Below are 23,556 nucleotides of genomic sequence, written 5' to 3' on the forward strand. Positions count from 1 at the left end.
CTAAAGTTGAAATTGAAATGTGAAAATTTTGAGGAAAGTGTGAGAGTCTGAAGAAAATTTTATTTCAAAAGTTTTGAATGATAATGTGAAGTGAGAAAGTGTTTTGCTTTGATATGTGAAAATGTTGTGTGTTATAGTACTTGTTGTGATATTTTGTTCTCTACGAGATGATGAAATGTGTCGTGAACTTAGAGTGCCGAAGATGTAGACCTAGTTGACCACGCGGACCGTAGTTCTAATTTGAAAACTCACCTATTGCTTTCCCGAGCAATGAAAACGAACGAGAATGAAAAGTGGGGCGAAATTTCCAAATTATCGAGATATGAGACTAGAGTATCGAGATAGAGGATGGAGACCAGTGGACCATGAAATTTTTCTATTTCTTGGAATGACGCTATGAACCTTGCATGCGAACATAGAGTGCCTAAGAAGTATGTTAGATTGAATGATATCGAAGTTAGTTGGTGACAACTGCAATATCACTTTTCCGAGTGATAGGACAAATGGAAATATGTGGTGTGAACTCGAACTTTATCGAATGATTACAAATTCAGAATTGTTTTTTTTTTCCTGAATGACGAGAACAAGGAAAATGCGAAAGGACGTAGCATATGATAAAGAGTTTAAGAAAAGAAGAAGTGCAAATTGAAGAGATGTTCCAAACGAGAAAATGTTCGAAGCAAGAAGAGATGCGAAATGATCCTACAACGGATGTAGAGATCATACCTGCGATCTAATAGATAAATCCGATCTTCGGTCAAAAGTAGCGATGCGGCGAAAACGACCGTTATAGCATGTTGAGAGCGCGAGTATAACTACAACGTTTTAAGAAAATGACGATTATCACGTGCAAGGAATATATGAAGATATGGCTTTCGACTACTGTTATTAGTTGTAACGACACGATGAATCTCAACTTGGAATCCGCAATTTCGTAGAACGATGTTACCATGTTCGGCCTCAGAAAGATGAACGAGAGAGTGTGACCCTCGTGGCTATAATGAATGATTTTAATCAGCAGTACTTACTTGGATCCTAAGAAATTCTTTCTACGTTCTTTCGATTAACGGGGAGCCCTGTTCAATTTAAGACTCTGTTTGACTCAAACCTTGCAAGTAATGCTCATTATTTCTTTTTCCTATGTCATGTCATGACTCATTTTTCAGTTCTTGAAAATTTGTGCTTGTCTTTGTAACTTTGGACATCTTGATTAGTAGTCTTCTTTGATTCATCTTTTGTAAGGACAATATTTTGACTTTATGAACTTCCGCCTTTGAGCTTCATTTCTAAAGTTGTTTGCAGTTATGACTTTCAGTACGATCCCATTCCCAAACATGTTTCTTCAAAGGATGGAATATTCTTCTTGGAACTTTTGTACACCTTTTTATTTGGTAACTATGCATGCGGCAAGTTCTTCCTTGCAGAAGTGAAAATTTTTTTTAGCTCAGTTTCACTACACATATTGTTTCATGCTCAATGATTTTTTTTTCTGCAACACCAAGTTAAGGCTATTGTGTCTCTTTTTCCTTAACGTGGTTGATCTAGCCGATCTTCCTAAAAAAAGTTCACTTCACGTTGGTTGCAACCCTGTGAATCCATTGATGTGACATCATTATTCAATAACATGATGTCATCGAACCATGATCAGTGCTACCTCATGACATTTGTCTATGCTTCTAAATCCTCCCACGATTGATCATCTCATGTCATGACATGTTGGAACCATCATTCATTGATGCCAAAATTTTGCAAATTTGATTTGACAATTGAAATATCTTATTTGGCAGCCTACTATGGAATTTGAGACCTGATTCAGTTTCATCATGTTTTCAAGGCCTATCTCATATTCTTTCGAGCTCTCGTCAGAAGTAAAGTCTCAACCTTTATGAGTTTATTTGAAACCTTAATTTCCAGAATGAACATGATCAAGATCAATGAAACTTAGACCCTGCCTTACTTTTTCAAACCAATTTATGCAAGTTGGTGATGAGATCTAAAAGAGTCGAACTAGAAGTGTTGTTCTTGTTTTCTTGATTAATTCTACAACCTTTTTGATTAAGACACCTTCAGCAGTGTTGCTACAATTTTGAATTCAGTTCATATCCAAGTAAGACTGCATGATCAATTTTCGAGTTCTTGATGCTAGACTTGGAGAAAAGGGAGGGGTTGAGCTTTTCGAATGCACACGGGGGAATAAGTTTCTATACTCAGACATGCGTAAAAGTGATGCACCAGCTAGAGGCAAATTTCTTTTCAAACCCCTGGCGACGAGCCGACTATTTTTGTAAGGGATTTTTTTTAAATCGACAAACCTCTATAATCTCCGCATTGCAAGCAACCATGATGATAAGGAAAAGGCGTCCGGCGTATCTTGTATACTTGAACGGAAAGGAAAGGAAGGAATTGAGAGTGGAAGAAGTGGCAGTAGTACTAGATTTTTTTTTTCTCGATGTGTTTTACAGAAGCTTTGTCTGAACCGCCAACCGACAGACAATTAGAGTTCACTATTGATTTGGAACCAGGGCCTGCGCCAGTATCGAAGGCGCCATACCGAATGGCCCCTAAAGAGTTGGCAGAGTTGAAGATTCAGTTGCAAGAATTGTTAGACTTGGGTTTTATCCGACCTAGTGTGACACCGTGGGGAGCGCCGGTGTTGTTCGTAAAGAAAAAAGGATGAAACGGTGAGAATGTGCATCGATTACCGTGAGCTCGACAAGATGACCTGAAGAATAAGTACCCACTGCCGAGGATTGATGATTTGTTTGACCAACTTCGAGGAGCGGGCATATTTTCAAAAAAGGACTTGAGGTCGGGATATCATCAACTAAAGGTCCTACGAGAGGATGTACCTAGGACTGCTTTTCGCACTCGTTATGGCCATTCTGATTTCGTCGTGATGCCATTTGGGCTGACCAACGCCCCGGCCGTCTTCATGGACATGATGAACCAAGTTTTCCACGAGTATCTCGACAAATTCATGTTAGTCTTCATCGACGATGTTTTAGTATACTCGAAGAACGAGGATGAACATGGAGGGCATCTGCAAACTGTGTTGGAAACGTTATGAAGGGAGAAGCTTTATGCCAAGTTTAGTAAGTGTGAATTTTGGTTAACTCGAGTGAACTTTCTTGGTCATATCGTGACGGCAAATGGGATTCAAGTAGACCCCGCAAAGGTTGAGGCTGTACAAAATTAGAAATCGCAGAAAACGCCGAGTGAAATCCGCAGTTTCTTGGGATTGGCGGGATACTACCGATGCTTCATCGAGGGATTCTCTAAAATCGCGAGACCAATGACACAATTGTTGAAGAAAGGAATCAAAGAGGTTTGGACGCCGGAATGCGAGGCGAGTTTCCAACGATTGAAATAAAAGTTGACCACAACACTTGTTCTAACGGTGCCGGCAGCCAACAAGGACTTCGCCGTCTCTACTGATACATCAAAAGTAGGACTTGGATGCGTGTTACTGCAAGATGGGAAGGTGATAGCATATGCTTCCCGACAGTTGAGACCGAATGAGCTGAATTTTCCGACTCATGATTTGGAACTAGCAGCAGTAGTGCACGCACTGAAAATTTGGAGACACCATCTCTATGGAGTGTGATGTGAGATTTATACGGATCATAAGAGTCTCAAGTACTCGAGCAGAAGGAGCTAAACATGCGACAATGACGTTGGTTAGAAGTCGTGAAAGACTATGACTGTGGTATTCACTATCATCCGGGCAAGGCGAACGCAGTAGCCGATGCTTTGAGTAGGAAGAACCAACCGCAAATAGCTTATTTCCTAACGCCAGAGGAAGCGTTGATTCGCGAATTCGATAGAATGAGATTGGAAATAGTAAAAGAGCCCGAGACAGTAGGAGAAAGAATAACGACGCTAGTGATTGAGTCAGATTTGAGAACCAAGCTCATAGAAGCCCAACGACGTGATGAGAAGTTGGAAGAATTTCGTGTGAAGGTGAGAGCCGAGAAGCTCGATCATTATCGTGAGGAGGCGGGTAATGTTTTGACGTACGATGGACGATTGGGTGTGTCGAGCGATGAGGCGCTAAAAGATGAGATTATAAGTGAAGCACAATACGCCTTATACTGTTCACCTAGGAAGTACGAAGATGTATCGAGATTTGAAGCAACGTTTTTGGTGGAATGGGATGAAAGGAGACGTAGCGTCACATGTGGAACGATGTCTAGCGTGCCAACAAGTGAATGCCTTACACCAGCGGCCATATGAGAAGTTGCAACCACTCGAAATTCCCGAATGGAAGTGGGAGCATATAGCCATAGACTTCATGATGAGTTTGCAAAAGTCACATAAGGGCAACACTGCGATTTGGGTGATTATCGATCGACTGACTAAAAGCGCGCACTTCTTACCGATTAAAGATTTCCTATGGATCGGAAAAATTAGCTAAGATCTACGTGAGTGAGATTGTACGTTTGCATGGAGTGCCAAAGACTTTTGTGTCCGACCGCGATACGAAAATCACATCAAAGTTTTGGATGAGTTTGCAACGAGATTTGGGCACGCAATTGAACTTCAGAACTGCTTATCACCCGCAATCGGATGGACAGTCAGAGAGGACGATTCAAACGCTTGAGGATATGCTACGAGCCGTTGTCTTAGATTGAGAGGAAAGTTGGGAAACTGTTCTGCCGTTGGTTGAATTCACCTACAACAATAACTACCAAGCGACGATCGATATGGCTCCGTATGAAGCTTTATATGGCAGGAAGTGTCAATCCCCACTATATTGGGATGAAGTTGGCGAGAGGAAGATGTTAAGACCCAACGCTATAAAGGAAATGACCGAAATTTTGCATCAAATCCGCGCAAGGATCAAGAAAGCTCAAGATAGGCAAAAATCGTATGCTGACGTGCGTCGAACGGAAATCAAATTCTACGTTGGTGATAAAGTGTTCTTGAAAGTACCCCCGACGAAAGAAGTTGTGAGGTTTGGAATGTAGGGCAAGTTGAAATCGCGCTTTGTAGGACCGTACGAGTTTATCGATGAAGTAGGTCCTGTAGCGTACAGTTTGGCGTTACCTCCCAGTTTGGGAATGTACGTGTTTGACCCCAAGCATGTGATTCGTCAAGAAAAAGTGATCCTAAACCCCGACATGAGCTACGAGGAAAGGCCAGAGGCAATCCTAGATCGGAAGATACAAGAGTTGCGAAACAAGTCGATAGCATTCGTGAAAGTGTTGGAAACACCATGGTTCCAAGGAAGCCACGTGGGAGTTAGAAGATGGAATTAAAGAAAAGTACCCCGAGTTGTTTATGTGAGACGATCAAATTTCGGGACGAAATTTCTGTTAAGGTGGGTAGAATGTAACGACCCGCTAAATCGTTACCTACACGAAAGAATAAACCACGTATCAAATACACTTTCGACAACAAATCGAGACGAAAAGTTGGATAAGAACCGCGTCACATCAGGCACGTTTTCCAAGTGGATAAGAATCACATCGCATCAGGCACGTTTTTCAACGCCGCATTAATTACGCGTCACATCGAAACGAAAAGACGTGAATTTTTGTCTTTTATGAAAAAAATTTTCTATAAATACAACCTCCTTTCATTTCATTTCATTTCTTTCGCAATCGAGAATCCGAGAGAGAGAAGAGAGAGGAGGAGCCGATGGCGGCGGATCCGCGACGGCGGATTCGTGGCAGCGGCGGCAGCGGTGAAGGGAGAGGGACGAATCGTGTCAACGTTTGTTTCTACCGTTCGTTTTTCTTGATTCAAGAAGGTATAACTAAGATTTTCTTCTCATCTCCTTCATTGAAACTTTATTCTTGAATCCTACATGCATATAGAGGGTGTAGGAATCATAGATCGCAAAGTTAATCGGTGGGAAAGTGAGTTTGCTTGAGAACTTTGATAGTTATGCGATTTTTGATTAAGTTGTGTGAAGTTTGATTTGAATCCTTGGTAAATGATCTAAGTTTATGTGCAAACATGTTAAGAGAGTCTTATCAAGCATGATTGTGTGTTATAAGCATGAGAAAATTTTGTTTGGATGATTGTGGAAGAAACCCTAATTTCGAAATTTTGAGTATGAAAATTGTGGTGTTCGGTTAGTGGATTCCGACGTGTATTTGACTGACCAAACGGTCGAATTTTGATACGAAAATTTTACTGAGTAAATTTGAAGGTGATTTCTGTGTCTCATATAAATTTCAGCCCTTTTTGTCGAAAAATGAATTTTTGAAAAATGTTTGAAGTCGACTGCGCAATTCTGCCAGTAACGTGTGTTCTCGGCCAGAATGTTTCGAAATCTGTTTGACCGACTAAATGACCTCCGTTTGATGTGATTCTTGAACTAGATGAAAATTTGAAGTGTCTTCTGAGTCTTGTGAAAATTTCAGCCTTATTGGACATTGTATGAATTTACGGTGAATTTTTCAAATGAACTGCGCAGTGCTGCTAGAATTTTATGTTCCGATCAGAGAGTTGCATAAATGTTTTGACTGACCAAATGATATGATTTCGGTGTGAAATTTTAACTGGGTGAACTTGAATGTGTCTAATGTGTTGTGACCAAATTTTAGCATCATATGAGGAAGGATGAATTTTTGGTGAATTTTTGAAGTTGACTGTGCAATTCTGTCAGAAAATATATTCTCGACCAGTAGGTTACGTTTCCGAATTGACCGACCAAAAGGGGGTATTTTGATATGAAATTTAAACTGGAAGTTATTTGATGAGTCTACTGCATTTTGGTAAAGTTTTAGCCCCAACGGAAGTCGGGTGATTTTATAGTGATTTTTACAAAATGATTGCGCAGTTCTGCCAAATATTTATCTTTACAAGATGACTATATTGTTATGTTATAAGTGATATACATGATTTATATATGGGTAAGAGAATGATAAAAGGAACGATAGGACATGCATGATAATATAAGTTTACGAAAGGCTGATCTGTTTTGTCGTTGGCAAGGGTGATTGAGTATACGTGAGCTCGAGGAACGAGGGTTGCCTTAAATGGATATTGAATGGTTTAAGCAAACGAGGTGGGCTTTCTTTTACTAAACTCTTTTACGCTTTCAAAAGTATGATTATGGAGAAATAAGGGTGGTTTAAAGTGTTATGTCATGCCATGATGTTTTGTTTATGAGATTGTTGCCTGATGCCTAGTTCGTCTGAGCTTGCTCCGTTAGGCTATATGGCTGTAATGAATGAATGAAACGAATTCGGGTCTGAGTAGGGCCGCAAACCCTATCAGGCTGTGTACACAAGTGGGATCGTGAGCCGTCCTTGCTAGTCGGCCGGTCTCGTGGGCGAATAGTGTGGCCACACTTTCGTCGCACTATGGAAAGAGAATGTGATTGAATGATTGATGAGAAAGTGGGGAGATAGATTGTCTGGCCAGACTTTGAAATATTTTTGTGTTCTCGTGATATTTCTTAACTACACATAAAACTCGAGATCACTGATATGGATGACATAACTGTTTTTATGAAAAAAAAATTTCGGCATGAGCCCATTGAGTACATCAAGTACTCAGCCCTGCATGTGTTTTCCCTATGTGCAGGTTGAGCGGGATGTTGCGGTGGATGTTGAGTCGGCATAGGGAATATGGATGCGTTGTGTCTTCATACATAGGCGTCATCCTTGACTCTCTTTAAAACCTTATTTCCGCTGCTATATTTTTGAACTAAAATACTATTCTTTCAAGCTACTTGAGTCTTTCTTATGAACTAAAATCCTTAAATGATATTCTTAAATGTTTGTCCCTTGGTCACGATCGCCTCGTTTGTAACACCCCTGGGGTGGGCGGTCGTGACAAGTGGGGTGCTAATGTTGCATACAAAGCGATTTAATGATCTCTCATGTGTAGAAAAATAGATACGTTTAAGTTTAGTGTTTGCATTAGTCGTTTGGAATGTACGATGTAGCTAGATTCTACTTGATGACGATGTTATGCCATTTTATGGTTTCGAATCTGATCATGACGATGAAACATAACTATTAATCGGACGTGTAATGATGAAATTGATAACACAAAATTACAATCTTACCAGTGTGCGTTGAAAGCCCTTATCTATTTTGAGTTTAATTTCGATAATCAACTTGTTTAATATGATTGAGTAGTGTTCAAAGTCATAATTAATTGATAAACTAACAGCATGGCGGAGCTAGAAATTTGTAGAAAATGAGGAAAATTAATTGATAAATTAAACCTCTCTTTCTCCTCATTCTCCTCACTCTTTATTAAAATATTCAACTTCTTTTTATTTTTTACTTACTCCATTTAACAACTACTAAAATCTCGTGGCATTCAAGAACATGGACGTTTTGAGGGAGACCTAGGTAATATGTATAGAATTTAAATTTGTTATATTTAGCACTTAGTCGGCAGCTTCTTGGGAGTTTCAACGATGTATATCTAAATTTCAGTGCAAAAAGTTGGGGAAGAGAAATTAATTCACAATCACAACAATCATCTACAAAAGCTTGGATTAAATTAAGTACTAGCAATTATTATCTCATAAAAATTTGTGGGTATGATTTGATGAGGAATCTGACTTTATGAATAACGTTAAAAACGTTACGTTATAATCTGTCCATGTTATTACCATTCAACATCACCACTGACTCATTGCACTATATTGTTTCCACAAAATTAATGACATACATAAAAGAAGTTCATTCAGATTTTTGAAACATATATAAATTTGGAATGACCTATTTGAACTTTGACGTTTGGTTTTAATTGTTTATGAAAAGGTCTAATAACTAAACAAAAAATGTCTTACCTTAAACCAGCACCAATTTTTCAAATTTTAACCAAATCTAATGAAATAAGTACTCCATAAACTGAAATTGTTTTGGTAAAAGTACAATGTGCAATCCAATTAAGAATAAATAATTATGTTAAGTGTTCCTTAATTATCTTATAGTAGTAGAGTACTATTTTATAGAAAAAAAAGTTATTACTGCATTTATATAAGTAAAACTATTTTGGAAGTACAATTTTCAGGACAAAATATAGATTTAATTAAAATCACGGAATATTATTTGCATTATTATAAATAAATAAGTGTTGATGGAGAAATGAGAATACACTAATTATAAATAAATAAGTATGATACATATAAGATTTATGCTTGAATGAATCTCTAAACACGAGATCGACAAGACACTATTCGAGTGTCCACAATGGTGGCCCTTGAAGGTCACCAAAGTTGGCTCGGCCACGAAATGTGGCTCTCCATGGCCCTCCGCAATGGTAAATAAACAAAAACAACAAGGGCCACGAAATGTGGCCCTCTCCAAAAAAAAAATTAATTTGTTTACTTTTTTAATTATATTTTTAAATTTAACTACAACAAATTTAATTAGCCTAATAATTTGGAAAATAAACATAATTTAATAAAAAAACGAATTATAGACCAAGGAGACTGGGTGTATTGGAATTGGGAGGATTGGAAGTGCTGAGACGGGTTGTTGATCGCGTCCATATTCGGCCGGTAGTCACCGAATCCCGATGGTTGGCGAACCACGTTCCTCTGCTGATGGGAGGACGACTGAACATGATATTGTGGAGATTGTGGACTCCACATCTGATTTGGAAAGTTGTCGTATCCCGAGTCTCCATACCCCGGGGAATCACCATCTCCACCTTGCATATTTGGTAGGATTTTAATTAGGATTTTGTGGTGTTGAAGTGTAAAATGGAGTGGAAAAAATGGAAATGGAAATGGTAGTATTTATAAAAGAATTTTCAAAAATTAAAAAAAAAATAATTTTTCGTGGCTCAGTCGCGTTTTATGGCCCGCTGCAGTGGAGGGCCGCGGCTCCCTCGTGGCTCTCGGCCCTCAACCGCGAATCGTGGCTCTCTGCAGTGGGGGCCGCGCATCCGAGCCACTGGCCGCGGCTCCCCCGATGTGGACACTCTTCATAACTGCATGAGAGACGTGAGCAATGACGTCATTACAAATCTATAGATTAGAGTGGGTCCATTTATATAAAAAAGGTTTTGTTAGATTTTTAGTTATCGAAATGATAAAAATAATGCATATTATATCACGGACAAAGGGTATACAATTTGATTTGTGCGGACCACCGATCTTACATTTGGATTAAATATAAATAAAATTATAATTGACAATATATAAATAAAATTATATAATTCGTGATCACCGATCTTACGTCATTTATATATAGAATAAAATGAAATAAGAATAAAATTAAATAGTTGATTATTAATCTGTCCGATCCGTTGAAATTGAAGGCAAACATTCCAAAACAATTTTAAAATTAGTATTTCTATGAGCGCGGACAAAGTGAATATACACAATATTTTCGACTTTATACTTTTAGATAATATTGAATATATGCAATTCAGACACATTAATATACTTATATGCAGATGAGGTCTAATTAGATAACGAAGTTAAGGCAATTACCAATTTAAATTTTAAAACGAACCCCAAATTAAACAGTATATGCCCTCCTATGTTGTATCCAATTTTCTAATTGGACCAGCATTAAGCCACCCGCCATGGGGCGCCCGATGGCACGCCCGATGGCGTCCATCGTCCTTGGGCGCGGACGATGCCCACATTGTGGGTGGCCGCAATCGTCCGCGCCCTACGTCGCGGACGATTGCCTATCGTCCGCACCATCGTCAGCGCCATTGTGTGCTCGACGTCCGCGCCATTGTGTGCTCGACGGACGATAGGCCATCATCCGCGCCATCGGGCGCCCCATTGCGGGATCGGCGGACGATGGTCGCGAATGATGACACGCGTTTTCGATTTTTTGTATAAATACCCCTACCCCACCTTCATTTGTAACGTTTCATTCAGGATTTCACTCTCGAAACTCACATTTTTATTATTACTACGAAATAGATTCAAGTCCCAAGAGTATGATGTTTGGGGAATTGCGTTTTCGATTTTTTGTATAAATACCCCTACTCCGCCGGAAGTTGGGAATTGCGTAGATTAGTCAATTTGAATCGTGTAACTTTTGTTTAATCAATGCAATCTTCGCCGGTTTTTAGTTAATCGTTGTGTTTTTTAATTAATTTGCAGTACATATTTGAAAACATTTAAATTAATTAATAAAACAATAGTAAAACATATAGGGCGCGCCTTAGGGCGCCCCATTGCAGGTGGGGGTAGGAGGATAAAACTGATGACGTGGCGCGCCATAGGGCGCCCTATTGCTAATGGCCTTACGACAACTAAAGTTAGAGAGCAAATTTTGCATTTTCTTCTCTATTTTGTTGTTATTTGGTTGATTTTCCGGATTTGATCATTATTACTGTATTTTCTCCGAAAGGCAAGCTACAAGAAAAATAATTACACAAAAATCGTCAATTTGAAGTACGTTTTCTCTTAGTCAGTTTTAAATATCTAAGATAACACGTTTTCTGCTTACTCATCAAAGATTCCTTTTTTTTGCTATACTATTCACAGAGTTTGCTTATGTTACGGAAACTGCCGAACTCCACAAGCTGAAACTGAAACAATCCAAGTAAATTTCGTTTTTTGCATTAGTATATTCGAAAATTATCTTGTTTATTATCATCAAAAAGCCAGGCAACACTTGTCGAGCGGTGAGAGACGTGAGCAATGACGCCCTTCTTAATCACACACACACATATATATAACATACTCCACTTTTGATTATTTGATAACGCTTCATAATTAGCAGAATCTGAAATTTTATTGCTTTCTTATGTGAAACCAACATTCATATATATATATATAAATATTCCTCCCTTCTCGGGAGGAGTTGCTACATCTCCGAAGCCGCAGGGATTTGTGTGGTTAGTCTCTGCATCCCATTATCTCTCTCTATTAATCTTTTTTTTATTCTTTTTCTTCTGATTTTTGATATAGTATAATACTAATATTTAATGCTATACACACATTCATCACTTGTTTGTTACAGATTCCTTTGTCAGCGGCTGCCCTTTCCCTTTTTAAGCATATGCGTTGAAATATGGAAACGGTCATGATCCAGACATTTATGATGTATATGTACTATTAATTAATATGCATGTCTGCATTTGAGACTGTTCATTGATGAGCATTGGATGATTTACACTTCTTTAAGGTCTTTGTTTACTTATTTTCCAGTCTCCTTTGTGCATTTGTGTTTGTTGTGAGCATTAATTAAAGATACAGCTGTATGTTCCTAATGACTGATGAGATCCTCACTCAATTCATCTTTCCTTGCCTTGTCTGAGCTTGTAATAGTTGATGTTTAGTGTAAAACCTTAGTTGGTGATCAAGTCAATAGCAATTTGAACTTATCTATTGCTCAAGTATGCTTTTTGCTGATGTTCATTAGCTATTTGATGTGAATAGGAAGGGAGAGAGATGGGGAGTCTGTGGAGTGTGTTTTGTGGCGAACACGACTGTGCAGGTGGAGGAGGAGGAGACGGAGACGGAGTATCTTGTAGTGCAGATTTGAGTTTTGTGACACAACCTTCTTCCTGCAGCAATCATGCCTTGATAGTCTGTTTTGATGTTTTGCTCCTGGTGATGTTATGCTTCACCGTATTTTTCAAGAAACCACTCAAATCCTCGCGTGTGGCTGCATCTTTTCGGTCGAATTTGCAGCTAGCATCAGCAATTTATAATGGTTTTCTGGGATTGGCCTATTTGTGTTTTGGAGTCTGGATTTTGGAAGAGAAGTTGCGAAAATTGGATTCTGTTTTGCCCCTGCATTGGTGGGTGCTATACTTGTTTCATGGATTAGTATGGCTGCTGCTGGGGTTAGCTGTTAGCCTCAGGGGGCATCGTTTTTCAAGAACTCCGTTGAGGCTGTTATCCAGTCTTGCGTTCCTCTTCGCTGCAATCACATGTGGAATATCGGTTTTCACAGCCGTTCTTAGTAAAGAGATGTCAGTTAAGATAGTCTTCGACATATTATCATTTGTTGGATCGAGTATGCTGATCTTGTGTGTGTACAAAGGTTACCGGAATCAAGAGGATGGTGATGGCGAAAATGGTGTTAGTGATCCGTTGCTCGGTGTTGTTGCCAATGGCAGCGGTAAAACATCATCTCGCGGAGACGTGACTCCCTTTGCAGAAGCTGGTTTTTTGAACAAGCTCACCTTTTGGTGGCTGAATCCATTGATGAAGAGAGGGAAGGAGAAAACGCTCGAGGATGAAGATATGCCCAAGCTTCGTCAGGATGACCGTGCAGAGTCGTGCTACTTGCTTTTTTCTGATATATATAACAAGCAGAAAGAGTCTAGTCGTTCGAGTCCTCCCTCCATCTTGAAGATCATTTTACTGTGCCACTGGAAAGAGATCCTCGTGTCGGGGTTGTACGCGTGCTTGAAGGTGGTCGCTCTCTCTCTTGGTCCCGTGCTCCTCAACGCCTTCATCAACGTTGCAGAAGGCAATGCTAGATCCGAGTACGAGAAATACATGCTGGTTGCAGCACTTTTCCTAACTAAGACGACTGAATCTTTAGCGCAACGACAGTGGTACTTTAAATCAAGGCTAGTCGGTCTTAAGCTGAGATCGTTACTCACTGCAGCCGTCTATCAGAAACAATTGAAACTATCCAACGCTGCTCGGCTGACTCATTCCAGTGGTGAGATAATGAGCTATGTAACCGTTGATGCTTACAGAATCGGAGAGTTCCCATTCTGGTTCCATCAGATATGGACGACGTCTCTCCAGCTCTGCCTCGCGGTCATCATCCTCTTCAATGCTGTTGGACTAGCAACGTTCGCGTCTATAGTTGTTATCCTTCTATCTGTTCTGTGCAACATGCCTCTTGCAAAATTGCAGCATAAGTTCCAGTCGAGGCTCATGGTGGCGCAGGACGGGAGGTTGAAGGCCATGAGCGAGGCTCTAGTGAATATGAAGGTGTTGAAGTTATACGCGTGGGAGACTCATTTCAGGCACGTCGTAGAGAATCTGAGAAAGGTCGAAGAAAAATGCCTGTCGGCTGTTCAGCTGCGTAAAGCATACAATTCCTACCTTTTCTGGTCTTCTCCTGTATTAGTCTCTGCAGCTACCTTCGGTGCATGCTATGTCCTTGGCGTCCCGTTGTCGTCTAGCAATGTCTTCACTTTTGTGGCAACGCTACGCCTCGTTCAAGATCCCATCAGAACGATTCCTGATGTTCTCGCAGTGTTCATCCAAGCTAATGTTGCATTTGTCAGGCTAGTGAAGTTTCTCGAAGCGCCTGAGCTGGAAGCTTCAAATGCCCGGGCTAAGTCTCGAGCGAATGGTGAAGTTTCCAGTGTTAGTTTTAAATCGGCTGATCTGTCGTGGGATGAGGATCCATCGAAGCCAACGCTTCGTAACATCAACTTGGAACTCAGACAAGGTGAAAAGATTGCTATTTGTGGAGAAGTGGGCTCTGGCAAGTCCACCCTTCTAGCTGCAGTTCTTCGAGAGGTTCCAATAACCCGAGGAACAGTGAGTTATCGAACATGGATGTTTGTTTTCGGCTTGACTAATTCTGTTTTAACACACATTGATCTCTTGTTTTCAGGTTCAAGTACAAGGATCCATTGCCTATGTGTCACAATCAGCATGGATACAGACAGGGAGTATCCGGGAGAACATTCTTTTCGGGTCAGCGATGGACAGCAAGAGATATCAAGATACGTTGGAGAGATGTTCGCTCGTGAAGGATCTTGAGCTGCTGCCTTATGGTGATCTCACTGAGATAGGGGAGAGAGGTATTAATCTCAGTGGTGGGCAGAAACAGCGGATCCAGCTCGCCCGAGCTCTCTACAAGAATGCCGATGTGTATCTCTTGGATGACCCCTTCAGTGCTGTTGATGCACACACTGCCACAAGCCTGTTTAACGTGAGTGTATCTACTTATTTTATGAACTTGTAACTTTCGCGGCTGTTAAGTAGTAACACGCTCATTTCGAATGGACAGGAATACATCGTGGGCGCCCTCTCGGGGAAGACAGTTTTACTCGTGACTCATCAAGTTGATTTTCTTCCAGCATTTGATTCTGTTTTGGTGAGTTATGGACAAAGATAGTCATTTTGGCCAGAGATTTCGACAGTTCGGTTTTCATGAAGTTTTCACTTTCTTTGACAGTTGATGTCGGATGGTGAGATTTTGTGTGCGGCTCCGTATTCTCAATTGCTGGAATCGAGCAAAGAGTTTCAGGATCTTATCCATGCTCACAGAGAAACTGCTGGTTCTGAAGGGCTCTCGGAGATGACTGAGGGCCGAACAAGTGAAGCTTCCTCAAGAGAGATTCGTAGGAGTTACGCTGAGCAGAAGGCACCAGCGGCTGGGGTTGATCAGTTGATAAAGAAAGAAGAGAGGGAGGTCGGAGATACTGGATTCAAGCCGTATCTCCTGTATCTAAAGCAGAACAAGGGATTCTTGACGTTTGGCGTGGGTGCTCTCTGTCATTTAACGTTTGTCGTTGGTCAAATACTGCAAAACTCATGGATGGCAGCAAATGTTGATGATCCAAATTTTGACAGCCTGAGATTGATCCTCGTATACTTGCTGATCGGGTTCGTCTCAACAGTGTTTCTCCTTGGTAGGACTCTTACTACCGTTGTCATGGGCGTGCAGTCGTCACGAGCATTGTTTTCACAGCTGCTGATATCTTTGTTCCGTGCACCAATGGCGTTTTATGACTCTACGCCTTTGGGACGAATACTGAGCCGGGTAAATTTCCAAGCTGAAACTCTGATCTTTTCATATGATATCTGTAAAACTAAATATGTGTACATGATTGTTTTGGCATAGGTCTCTGCTGATTTGAGTATAGTTGATCTTGATCTCCCCTTCAACTTGATATTCACGGTTGGATCGACTACGAATTGCTATGCTAACCTTGCTGTTTTGGCCATTATAACATGGCAAGTTTTGTTTGTTTCCATTCCAATGATCATTCTCGCTATTCGACTACAGGTAGCTGTTTCGTTTTTTTCGCTATAGATACGGATTTTATAGACGTTGTGATGTTTAAACAATCATTCTGATACAAATTTCTATATCACAGAGCTACTACTACTGCTCGGCTAAAGAGCTGATGAGGATCAACGGAACCACAAAATCTCTTGTAGCTAACCATCTTGCTGAATCTGTAGCTGGAGTCACCACTATACGAGCTTTCAACGAGGAAGACCGGTTCTTAGAAAAGAATCTTGAACTGATCGACACAAATGGCAGTCCTTACTTCAACTACTTTTCAGCGAACGAGTGGCTGATCCAGAGGCTGGAAATCATTAGTGCAACAGTTCTTTCCTTTGCAGGGCTTTGTATGGTTTTACTTCCTACCGGAACTTTCAGCTCCGGTGCGTGATAGTACTGTTACATCGTGGTTTTCATTTCATCTTTCGTTTCTTTTTCTTACACGACCTTCATTTGTCGTTGCAGGATTCATTGGAATGGCTTTGTCATATGGTCTCTCGTTAAATATGTCCCTAGTGTTCTCTATCAACAACCAGTGTATGCTGTCGAACTACATCATTTCTGTGGAGCGGCTCGACCAGTATATGCACATACCTAGTGAGGCACCGGAGGTGGTAGAAGAGAGTCGACCCCCGACCAATTGGCCAAGTGAGGGTAGAGTAGAGATTCATGACCTAAAGGTAACTTTTATTTTCCTCAGCTCTCAGCTCTCAGCTCTCAGCGTGATTTTAAACCGCGTTTTGATTTGAACAGATCAGGTATAGAGAAGATGCACCACTTGTTTTACGCGGGATCAGCTGCACATTCGAGGGAGGACATAAAATTGGGATTGTTGGTAGAACTGGCAGTGGGAAAACTACCCTCATCAGCGCCCTCTTCCGTCTGGTGGAGCCAGCGGGAGGGAGGATCGTGGTGGATGGAATTGATATCTCGACAATCGGCCTTCATGACTTGAGGTCTCACTTTGGGATCATACCTCAAGACCCTACTCTTTTCACTGGCACTGTTAGATACAATTTGGATCCATTAGGCCAGCATAGTGACATGGAAATATGGGAGGTAAAAATTTCAAGAAATTAGTATTTTATTATCTATGAAGATTTGAGTGTAGTGTTATTAAAGAGTGGTTTTCTTTGTTGAAACTAAAGGTTTTAGGGAAGTGTCAGCTGAAAGAGGTTGTTCAAGAAAAAGAAGAGGGGTTAAATGCACCTGGTAATTGATTCTTCAATTACATTTCTTGGATATATATGAGTAGATTGAGTTGTAGTTGACAAAAAAAATGTGATCACAGTTGTGGAAGATGGATCGAACTGGAGTATGGGGCAGCGTCAGCTGTTCTGTTTGGGGCGAGCCCTGTTGAGACGGAGCAAGGTTCTGGTACTAGACGAAGCAACTGCTTCTATTGACAATGCAACCGACACAATCTTGCAGAAGACTATAAGGACAGAGTTTGCAGATTGCACCGTGATCACCGTGGCTCACAGAATACCCACGGTGATGGACTCAACGATGGTTCTCGCCATCAGCGATGGTGAGTGTCTCGTGTTTAAGACATAGTATGTGGCATGATTCAGTAAAAGACTGAAATATTTTATGTGATAAACAGGGAAATTGGTGGAGTATGATGAACCAATGAAGCTGATGAAGAGAGAAGGTTCATTATTTGGTGAGCTAGTGAAGGAGTATTGGTCACATAATAATCAGGCTGTACAATCACAGTAAATTCAACTGCAGAAGTTGAGATGATTAATTTGATCCATGCTTATGAATCAAAGGTCCTGACATGCAACCAAGTAGTAGAATATGTACAAGTTGCACTTGCTCATAACTTTGAGTGAATGTTGTAGATTTGAATATGAGGCTTCAAATGCTACATATTTGTATAACATGAATTATCACCTTGATGACCAATTGGTGCATGAATGATCTGAAATCCATGCTATTTCTATTACATGGATATTCATCTCTCAAATTATGGTTTGATGTAACCATGGATTTGTTCAACAGCTTTGAGGTTAAGAATAGGGACAATAGCCTATTGGAGAAATCGTGTAAGTTAATAGTATCAGTATAATTGTAAATGGGTCAAAATTTGAAAATAATCTGAGTTGGTTTTTGAAGCTTGGGTTGCTCGTATAAGGATTCGTCTTTAAGGTCAAAGTTAAAGTTTGTTATGAGACATCAAATTTCCCTTTTTATGCTCTTTCATTATCTTTTTCTAGCTCAATATTTTCTTTTGCATTTGCAAATTATTGATGTTCAAGTTCAAATCATACGGAGTAATATGCTTGATTTCTGGTGGATATGGCGAATATTATATTTTCCAATTTCAAATCATGAAATATGGTCAATTTCATACTATCTCATTATTTATGGTGGATTTGGTGACTGTTCAAATCACGAAATCTGCTCAATTTTGAGATATCTCATTATTTATTGTGGATATTATCTTTCTAACACTAACATATGGCCGTCTCTTAAAAATATAAACTATTTCTATTTTGGATCATCCCTAAAAAAATAGATTATTTCTAAACTTTCTACTTTAGGACGTGAATTCACAGTCCACTAACATTACTTTCATTATTTTTTCTCCTTCACTCTTTCACTTAACCCATTTTTCTTTTCTTATCTCTTACTATTCCAATTATTCTCTCACACTTTCCAAATTGGGCCTTAAAACACGTGTCATTTCAAAAGTTTGAATTATGTGCGTGTGAGTTTAAAATAAAGATCCAATCCTATTTACATAGTACTCACGAAACATTAGAAATTTGCACGTGCATATTTCTATAAAAATTTGCACGTGCAAATTTCTAATGTGACAAAAAGAGTCTCATCTACATCATTATCTTTCTTACTTTACCTATTTTTCACTTTAACTATTTATTATTAATTTCTCAAAATACGTGCAAATTTCTAATGGGACAGATGGAGTATTTAATACTACTAGTGATTAATTAGCAAAGTTGATCCTAACCTTAATCGGCCCATTAGCGGCAACATGATCTATGCTCCCACCACAGCTTGTGGGTGGTCCTGGCGGAAAAAGGCCTATCAAGTCCCAAATTGTATGATCCCAGCGTGATTTTGTAGGCCTTGGCCATGCTGTCCCACTAATGCACGAGCGTCGGGTCTAACTCGCAGAAATAATCGCGGTAGGTTGACAAACTATGAATTTGAAATTGTCGGTTTGTGGCAAGATGCTATGCCTCGTCCAACTGAAATGACAAGATATGATTCAGGTGAATTCTCTTAATGGTTCAGTTGCTTGCCTGCAATAATAACAATTAGATAATAAAACAGAAGAGAAATGAATGACAGAGAGACCATGATGATTGTTTGTGTAGACTCAAACTCTGTAATTGCGAATTTGAATTGCTTCGGGGTAAGTGTGAATTTATAAACAGACATTGATTGTTATCTTTGCCCTCTCATTCTGTTATTACATGTTCAAACAATGTTTATTCAACATTTTTTCCATTAATGTGCTTTTGTTCCTAGGAAGTGAGGGTATTTTATTGAAAATTAAGTTATGCATTAAATTTTGCTCACGCAAATTACATACTAGTACTTCTTTGCAAATGTAGCACTTTAAATTTAATTTAAAGAGTGAACTATACTAATAGTCCCTGTTCTTGTCGAAAATGCATCAATAGTCCTTAAAAAAAATTTATATTGTTTTTGGTACGATAAGACTAAAGTAACCCTAGGCACCACTAGTGTGAATATTTAAAGTTTTGGGGCATTTTAGACCTTTCAACTCTCCTTTTAATTTTTTCCATTTTTTCTTCCATCACCATTTTCTTTATAAACTCAATTATACTTACATTTAAATAATATTTGATGCTTTATGATTTCAAAAATTTAAATACGAAACCAAATATTTTAATTATGCTTTATTTGTTTTTAAAATTAAATGATATTTATCAGTATACAACTTAATCTGTAATCTGTATGTTTGCGAAGAAAAACTTATATTTAATAGTAACATTTTTTAAAATAAACATTAAAGTGAGTTATAGAAAATTCTTTGTGGGATTTATTTTTACTTAAAAATTTTACTTGAATTTTTAAAATTTGAGAAGAAAAAATATTATAGTGAATTTTAGTAATTTTTTATTTAAAAAATGTTACTTAAAAATTTAAATGTTACTATACTTAAGTGAAAAATAAATATTTTAATTACGTTAATTAAAATATAATATAGTAAAAAATATTTTTTAAATAAAATAATTAAAATTTAAGTGAATTATATCTAACGTAAATTAAAGCGAACTCTTGTAAGTAACATTTTTTTAATAAAAATATTAAAGTGAACTATAGTAATTTTTTTATTATAAAGTTTAATTTATACATTATTCAAGTAATTGTTTAAAAAATTAAAGTGAATTAAGTCAAAAGAAAATATTTTTTGTTGTAAAAGGTGATTTATGTATGTCCAAAATAATTGCATGATGAAGAGGTACCAAAACTGTAAATTCCATATACCGAAAATGCCCCCCATGACATTTAGGAGATTTTTCGAATGCAAAGAGGTATAAAAGACCGACAGGTACCAAAAATATAATTTTTAGGGACCAAATAGGCTATAAATTTTTTTTAGGGACCATTGGTACATTTTTCAACAAGATCAGTGACTATTAGTGTAGTTCACTCTAATTTAAATGGACTTAGAAAAATTAAAGCAGTTCTATTTCAGAAGGACGTGGCACGTTTTTTAAAGCAAAACTACACGCTTCTTTTAAAATGAGTTTTATAATTATAATAATACTCCCTCCGATCTTCATTAAATGTCTCATGTTTAATCGGTGCGGGTTTTAAAAATTTGTTTGACTTTGATAGTAAAAGTTAATAGAAAAAGTTAGTGGAAGCAGTGTTTTAAAAACCGGACCGGACCAGCCGGTCGGACCGGTTCGGCTGCGAACCGATGCTCAATCCGATCTGGTTCACCACATAAAACCGCCGGGAGGTTGAGCCGTTTCCAACTGGTTGAACTGACCGGTTCGACTGGGAACCGCCAACCGGTTGAACCTGTTTTCTAAAGTTTCAACAGTTTTTTTCAAAAATTTGAGTTTAATAAGATTCGAACCATAGACCTCATGTATGCCATTCCAATTCCATTACCACTCCACCAATTCAATTATTGTGATATAATAATAACTTTAATTATTCTTATAATCAATAAATAAATTTTCATTCATTCTATGATTAATTATTATTTTTATAAACTGATTAATTAATTATGATTAATTATTAATAAAATATATTATTTATATTTTTTATCTAATAAATTTTAATAGTAATTTAACACACTAAATTTGAATATTGTCATATATATATATATATATATATATATATATAGGGGAGCGTTATTCTCCTTTTCACATCTTAGATCCTTTTTCCTTCTTAATATTACGCGTTAGATCTAAGGCATCAACGGATCAGATTGATTCTATAAAACTGGTTCCGTGTTGCATTATAGAAGGTGGTTGTATGCATTACAGGGTTATTATTGACATTTTACGGAAAAGTAACTGCCACATTTTGGTATCTGCGAATAATGCACCACATGGTCACGAGTAATGCATATAATTGACTATATAATGCACAATATGTGAACTGCAATGCATACGAATAAGATGTACCATGTTATGATGTTTGGACACACGTTTCTTGTTTCCCCTAAGGGTTTAATAAGCTTAGGGGCTAGGGTATAGTACGTAGACACGTATGTAATCTTCACATGGTAACGAGAAATGGATATAATTGACTATATAATTCACAATTTGTGAACTCCAATGCATACGAATAAGATGTGCTGTGTTATGATGTTTGACACACGTTTCTTGTTTCCCCTAAGGGTTTAATAAGCTTAGGGGCTAGGGTATAGTATGTACGCATTAATAACAAATTATAAAACGATACGAATAATTCACCAAATTGTCACGAGTAATGGATGTTATTAACTATATAATGCACAATATGTGAACTGCAATGCATACGAATAAGATGTACCATGTTATGATGTTTGACACATGTTTCTTGTTTCCCTAAGGGTTTAATAAGCTTAGGGGCTAGGGTATAGCACGTAGACATTACTAACAAATTGTTGTTATTGGAATATACGTATGTGCATTATTTGGTTTAGGTAGTGCATTATGTAGCTGTTAATTGTCATTATCTCAGTATATTATGCATTATTAGAGGTATTGTGTATATGGGTTAATCAACGGATTGAAGATTACATACGTGCATTTAGTAATGTCTACGTACTATACCCTAGCCCCTAAGCTTATTAAACCCTTAGGGGAAACAAGAAACGTGTGTCAAACATCATAACATGGTACATCTTATTCGTATGCATTGCAGCTCACATATTGTGCATTATATAGTTAATAACATCCATTACTCGTGACAATTTGGTGAATTATTCGTATCATTTTATAATTTGTTATTAATGCGTACGTACTATACCCTAGCCCCTAAGCTTATTAAACCCTTAGGGGAAACAAGAAACGTGTGTCAAACATAATAACACAACACATCTTGTTCGTATGCATTGCAGTTCACAAATTTTGCATTATATAGTCAATTATATTCATTACTCGTTACCATGTGAAGATTACATACATGTCTACGTACTATACCCTAGCCCCTAAGCTTATTAAACCCTTAGGGGAAACAAGAAACGTGTGTCAAACATCATAACACAGCACATCTTGTTCGTATGCATTGCAGTTCACATATTGTGCATTATATAGGCAATTATATGCATTACTCGTGACCATGTGGTGCATTATTCGTAGCGGTTTCCAGCCATTATTAGATTACTATTGTACCCTCATAATGCACAAAATAGGACAAATAATGCAACACGGGATTAATTACCCAATGTTGATCTGGACCGTCCATTTCTCTAATCTAATGGCTGATATTAAGAAGGAAAAAGGAGGAAATATAGGAAAAGGAAATGAATACATCCCTATATATATATATATATATATATATATATATATATATATATATATATATATATAGGGAGATGATCAAAATAAGTATGTGTTTAAATCCAGAAATGCAGACCAAATCTTGGCCCTAGGATTAGATGATCTAATGGTCAATAATTAACCAAAAACACGGAAGGTCATAATTAAACAATTTTAGGTCATATTATAATATTTGGGTTTAATGTCATGCTAAAATCGTTTTAGGTCATGCTTTGTTAGCATGACCTAAAAATTACCTAATTATGACCTAAAAGTGCCCTAATTATGATATTGTTCTGCGTTTCTGTATTTAAATCTAGTTTTGCATAGATCAAAACCCTATATATATATATATATATATATATATATATATATATAATTAAATATAAGTTTCAGTATATTAGGTATATATTTATATATCACTAAAATTTAATTATACTTATCCTCAATTAAGTTTAATAAGATTTTATTATTCACTAAATTGATCATAAACTACATTTTATTTTATGAATTTGATCAAAACTACATTTTATTATATAATATATATTTATTATATATGCTACAGTAAAACGCCCCGATCAGTGGTTGGACCGGCTGGACCAGTTGAACCACGAATCAGTAGCTTCGTCGGTTCATTTGCCGGTCCGGTTTTTAAAACATTGGTGGAATGTGAGTTCTAC

General features: G+C 38.0%; 1 protein-coding gene across 2 annotated transcripts; it reads left to right on the plus strand.

Annotated features, from left to right (window-relative positions):
* The first annotated feature begins 11,526 nt into the window (after window positions 1-11,526).
* On the plus strand, window positions 11,527-17,859 carry LOC121778779 (ABC transporter C family member 10-like). 2 transcript variants are annotated; one of them, XM_042176182.1, is made up of 13 exons: window positions 11,527-11,787; window positions 11,913-12,077; window positions 12,332-14,407; window positions 14,484-14,804; window positions 14,883-14,969; window positions 15,051-15,638; window positions 15,720-15,884; window positions 15,976-16,270; window positions 16,353-16,567; window positions 16,641-16,946; window positions 17,036-17,099; window positions 17,179-17,418; window positions 17,494-17,859. In XM_042176182.1, exons 3-13 carry the CDS (start codon window positions 12,344-12,346, stop codon window positions 17,607-17,609), a joined length of 4,461 nt encoding a protein of 1,486 aa, XP_042032116.1. In that variant the 5' UTR covers window positions 11,527-11,787; window positions 11,913-12,077; window positions 12,332-12,343; the 3' UTR covers window positions 17,610-17,859. The 2 variants fall into 2 exon arrangements, with proteins under 2 accessions (XP_042032116.1, XP_042032115.1); XM_042176181.1 differs by lacking the exon at window positions 11,913-12,077.
* Window positions 17,860-23,556: the final 5,697 nt, after the last annotated feature.

The sequence above is a fragment of the Salvia splendens genome, chromosome 19, assembly GCF_004379255.2.
Source record: "Salvia splendens isolate huo1 chromosome 19, SspV2, whole genome shotgun sequence".
Taxonomy (NCBI): domain Eukaryota; kingdom Viridiplantae; phylum Streptophyta; class Magnoliopsida; order Lamiales; family Lamiaceae; genus Salvia; species Salvia splendens.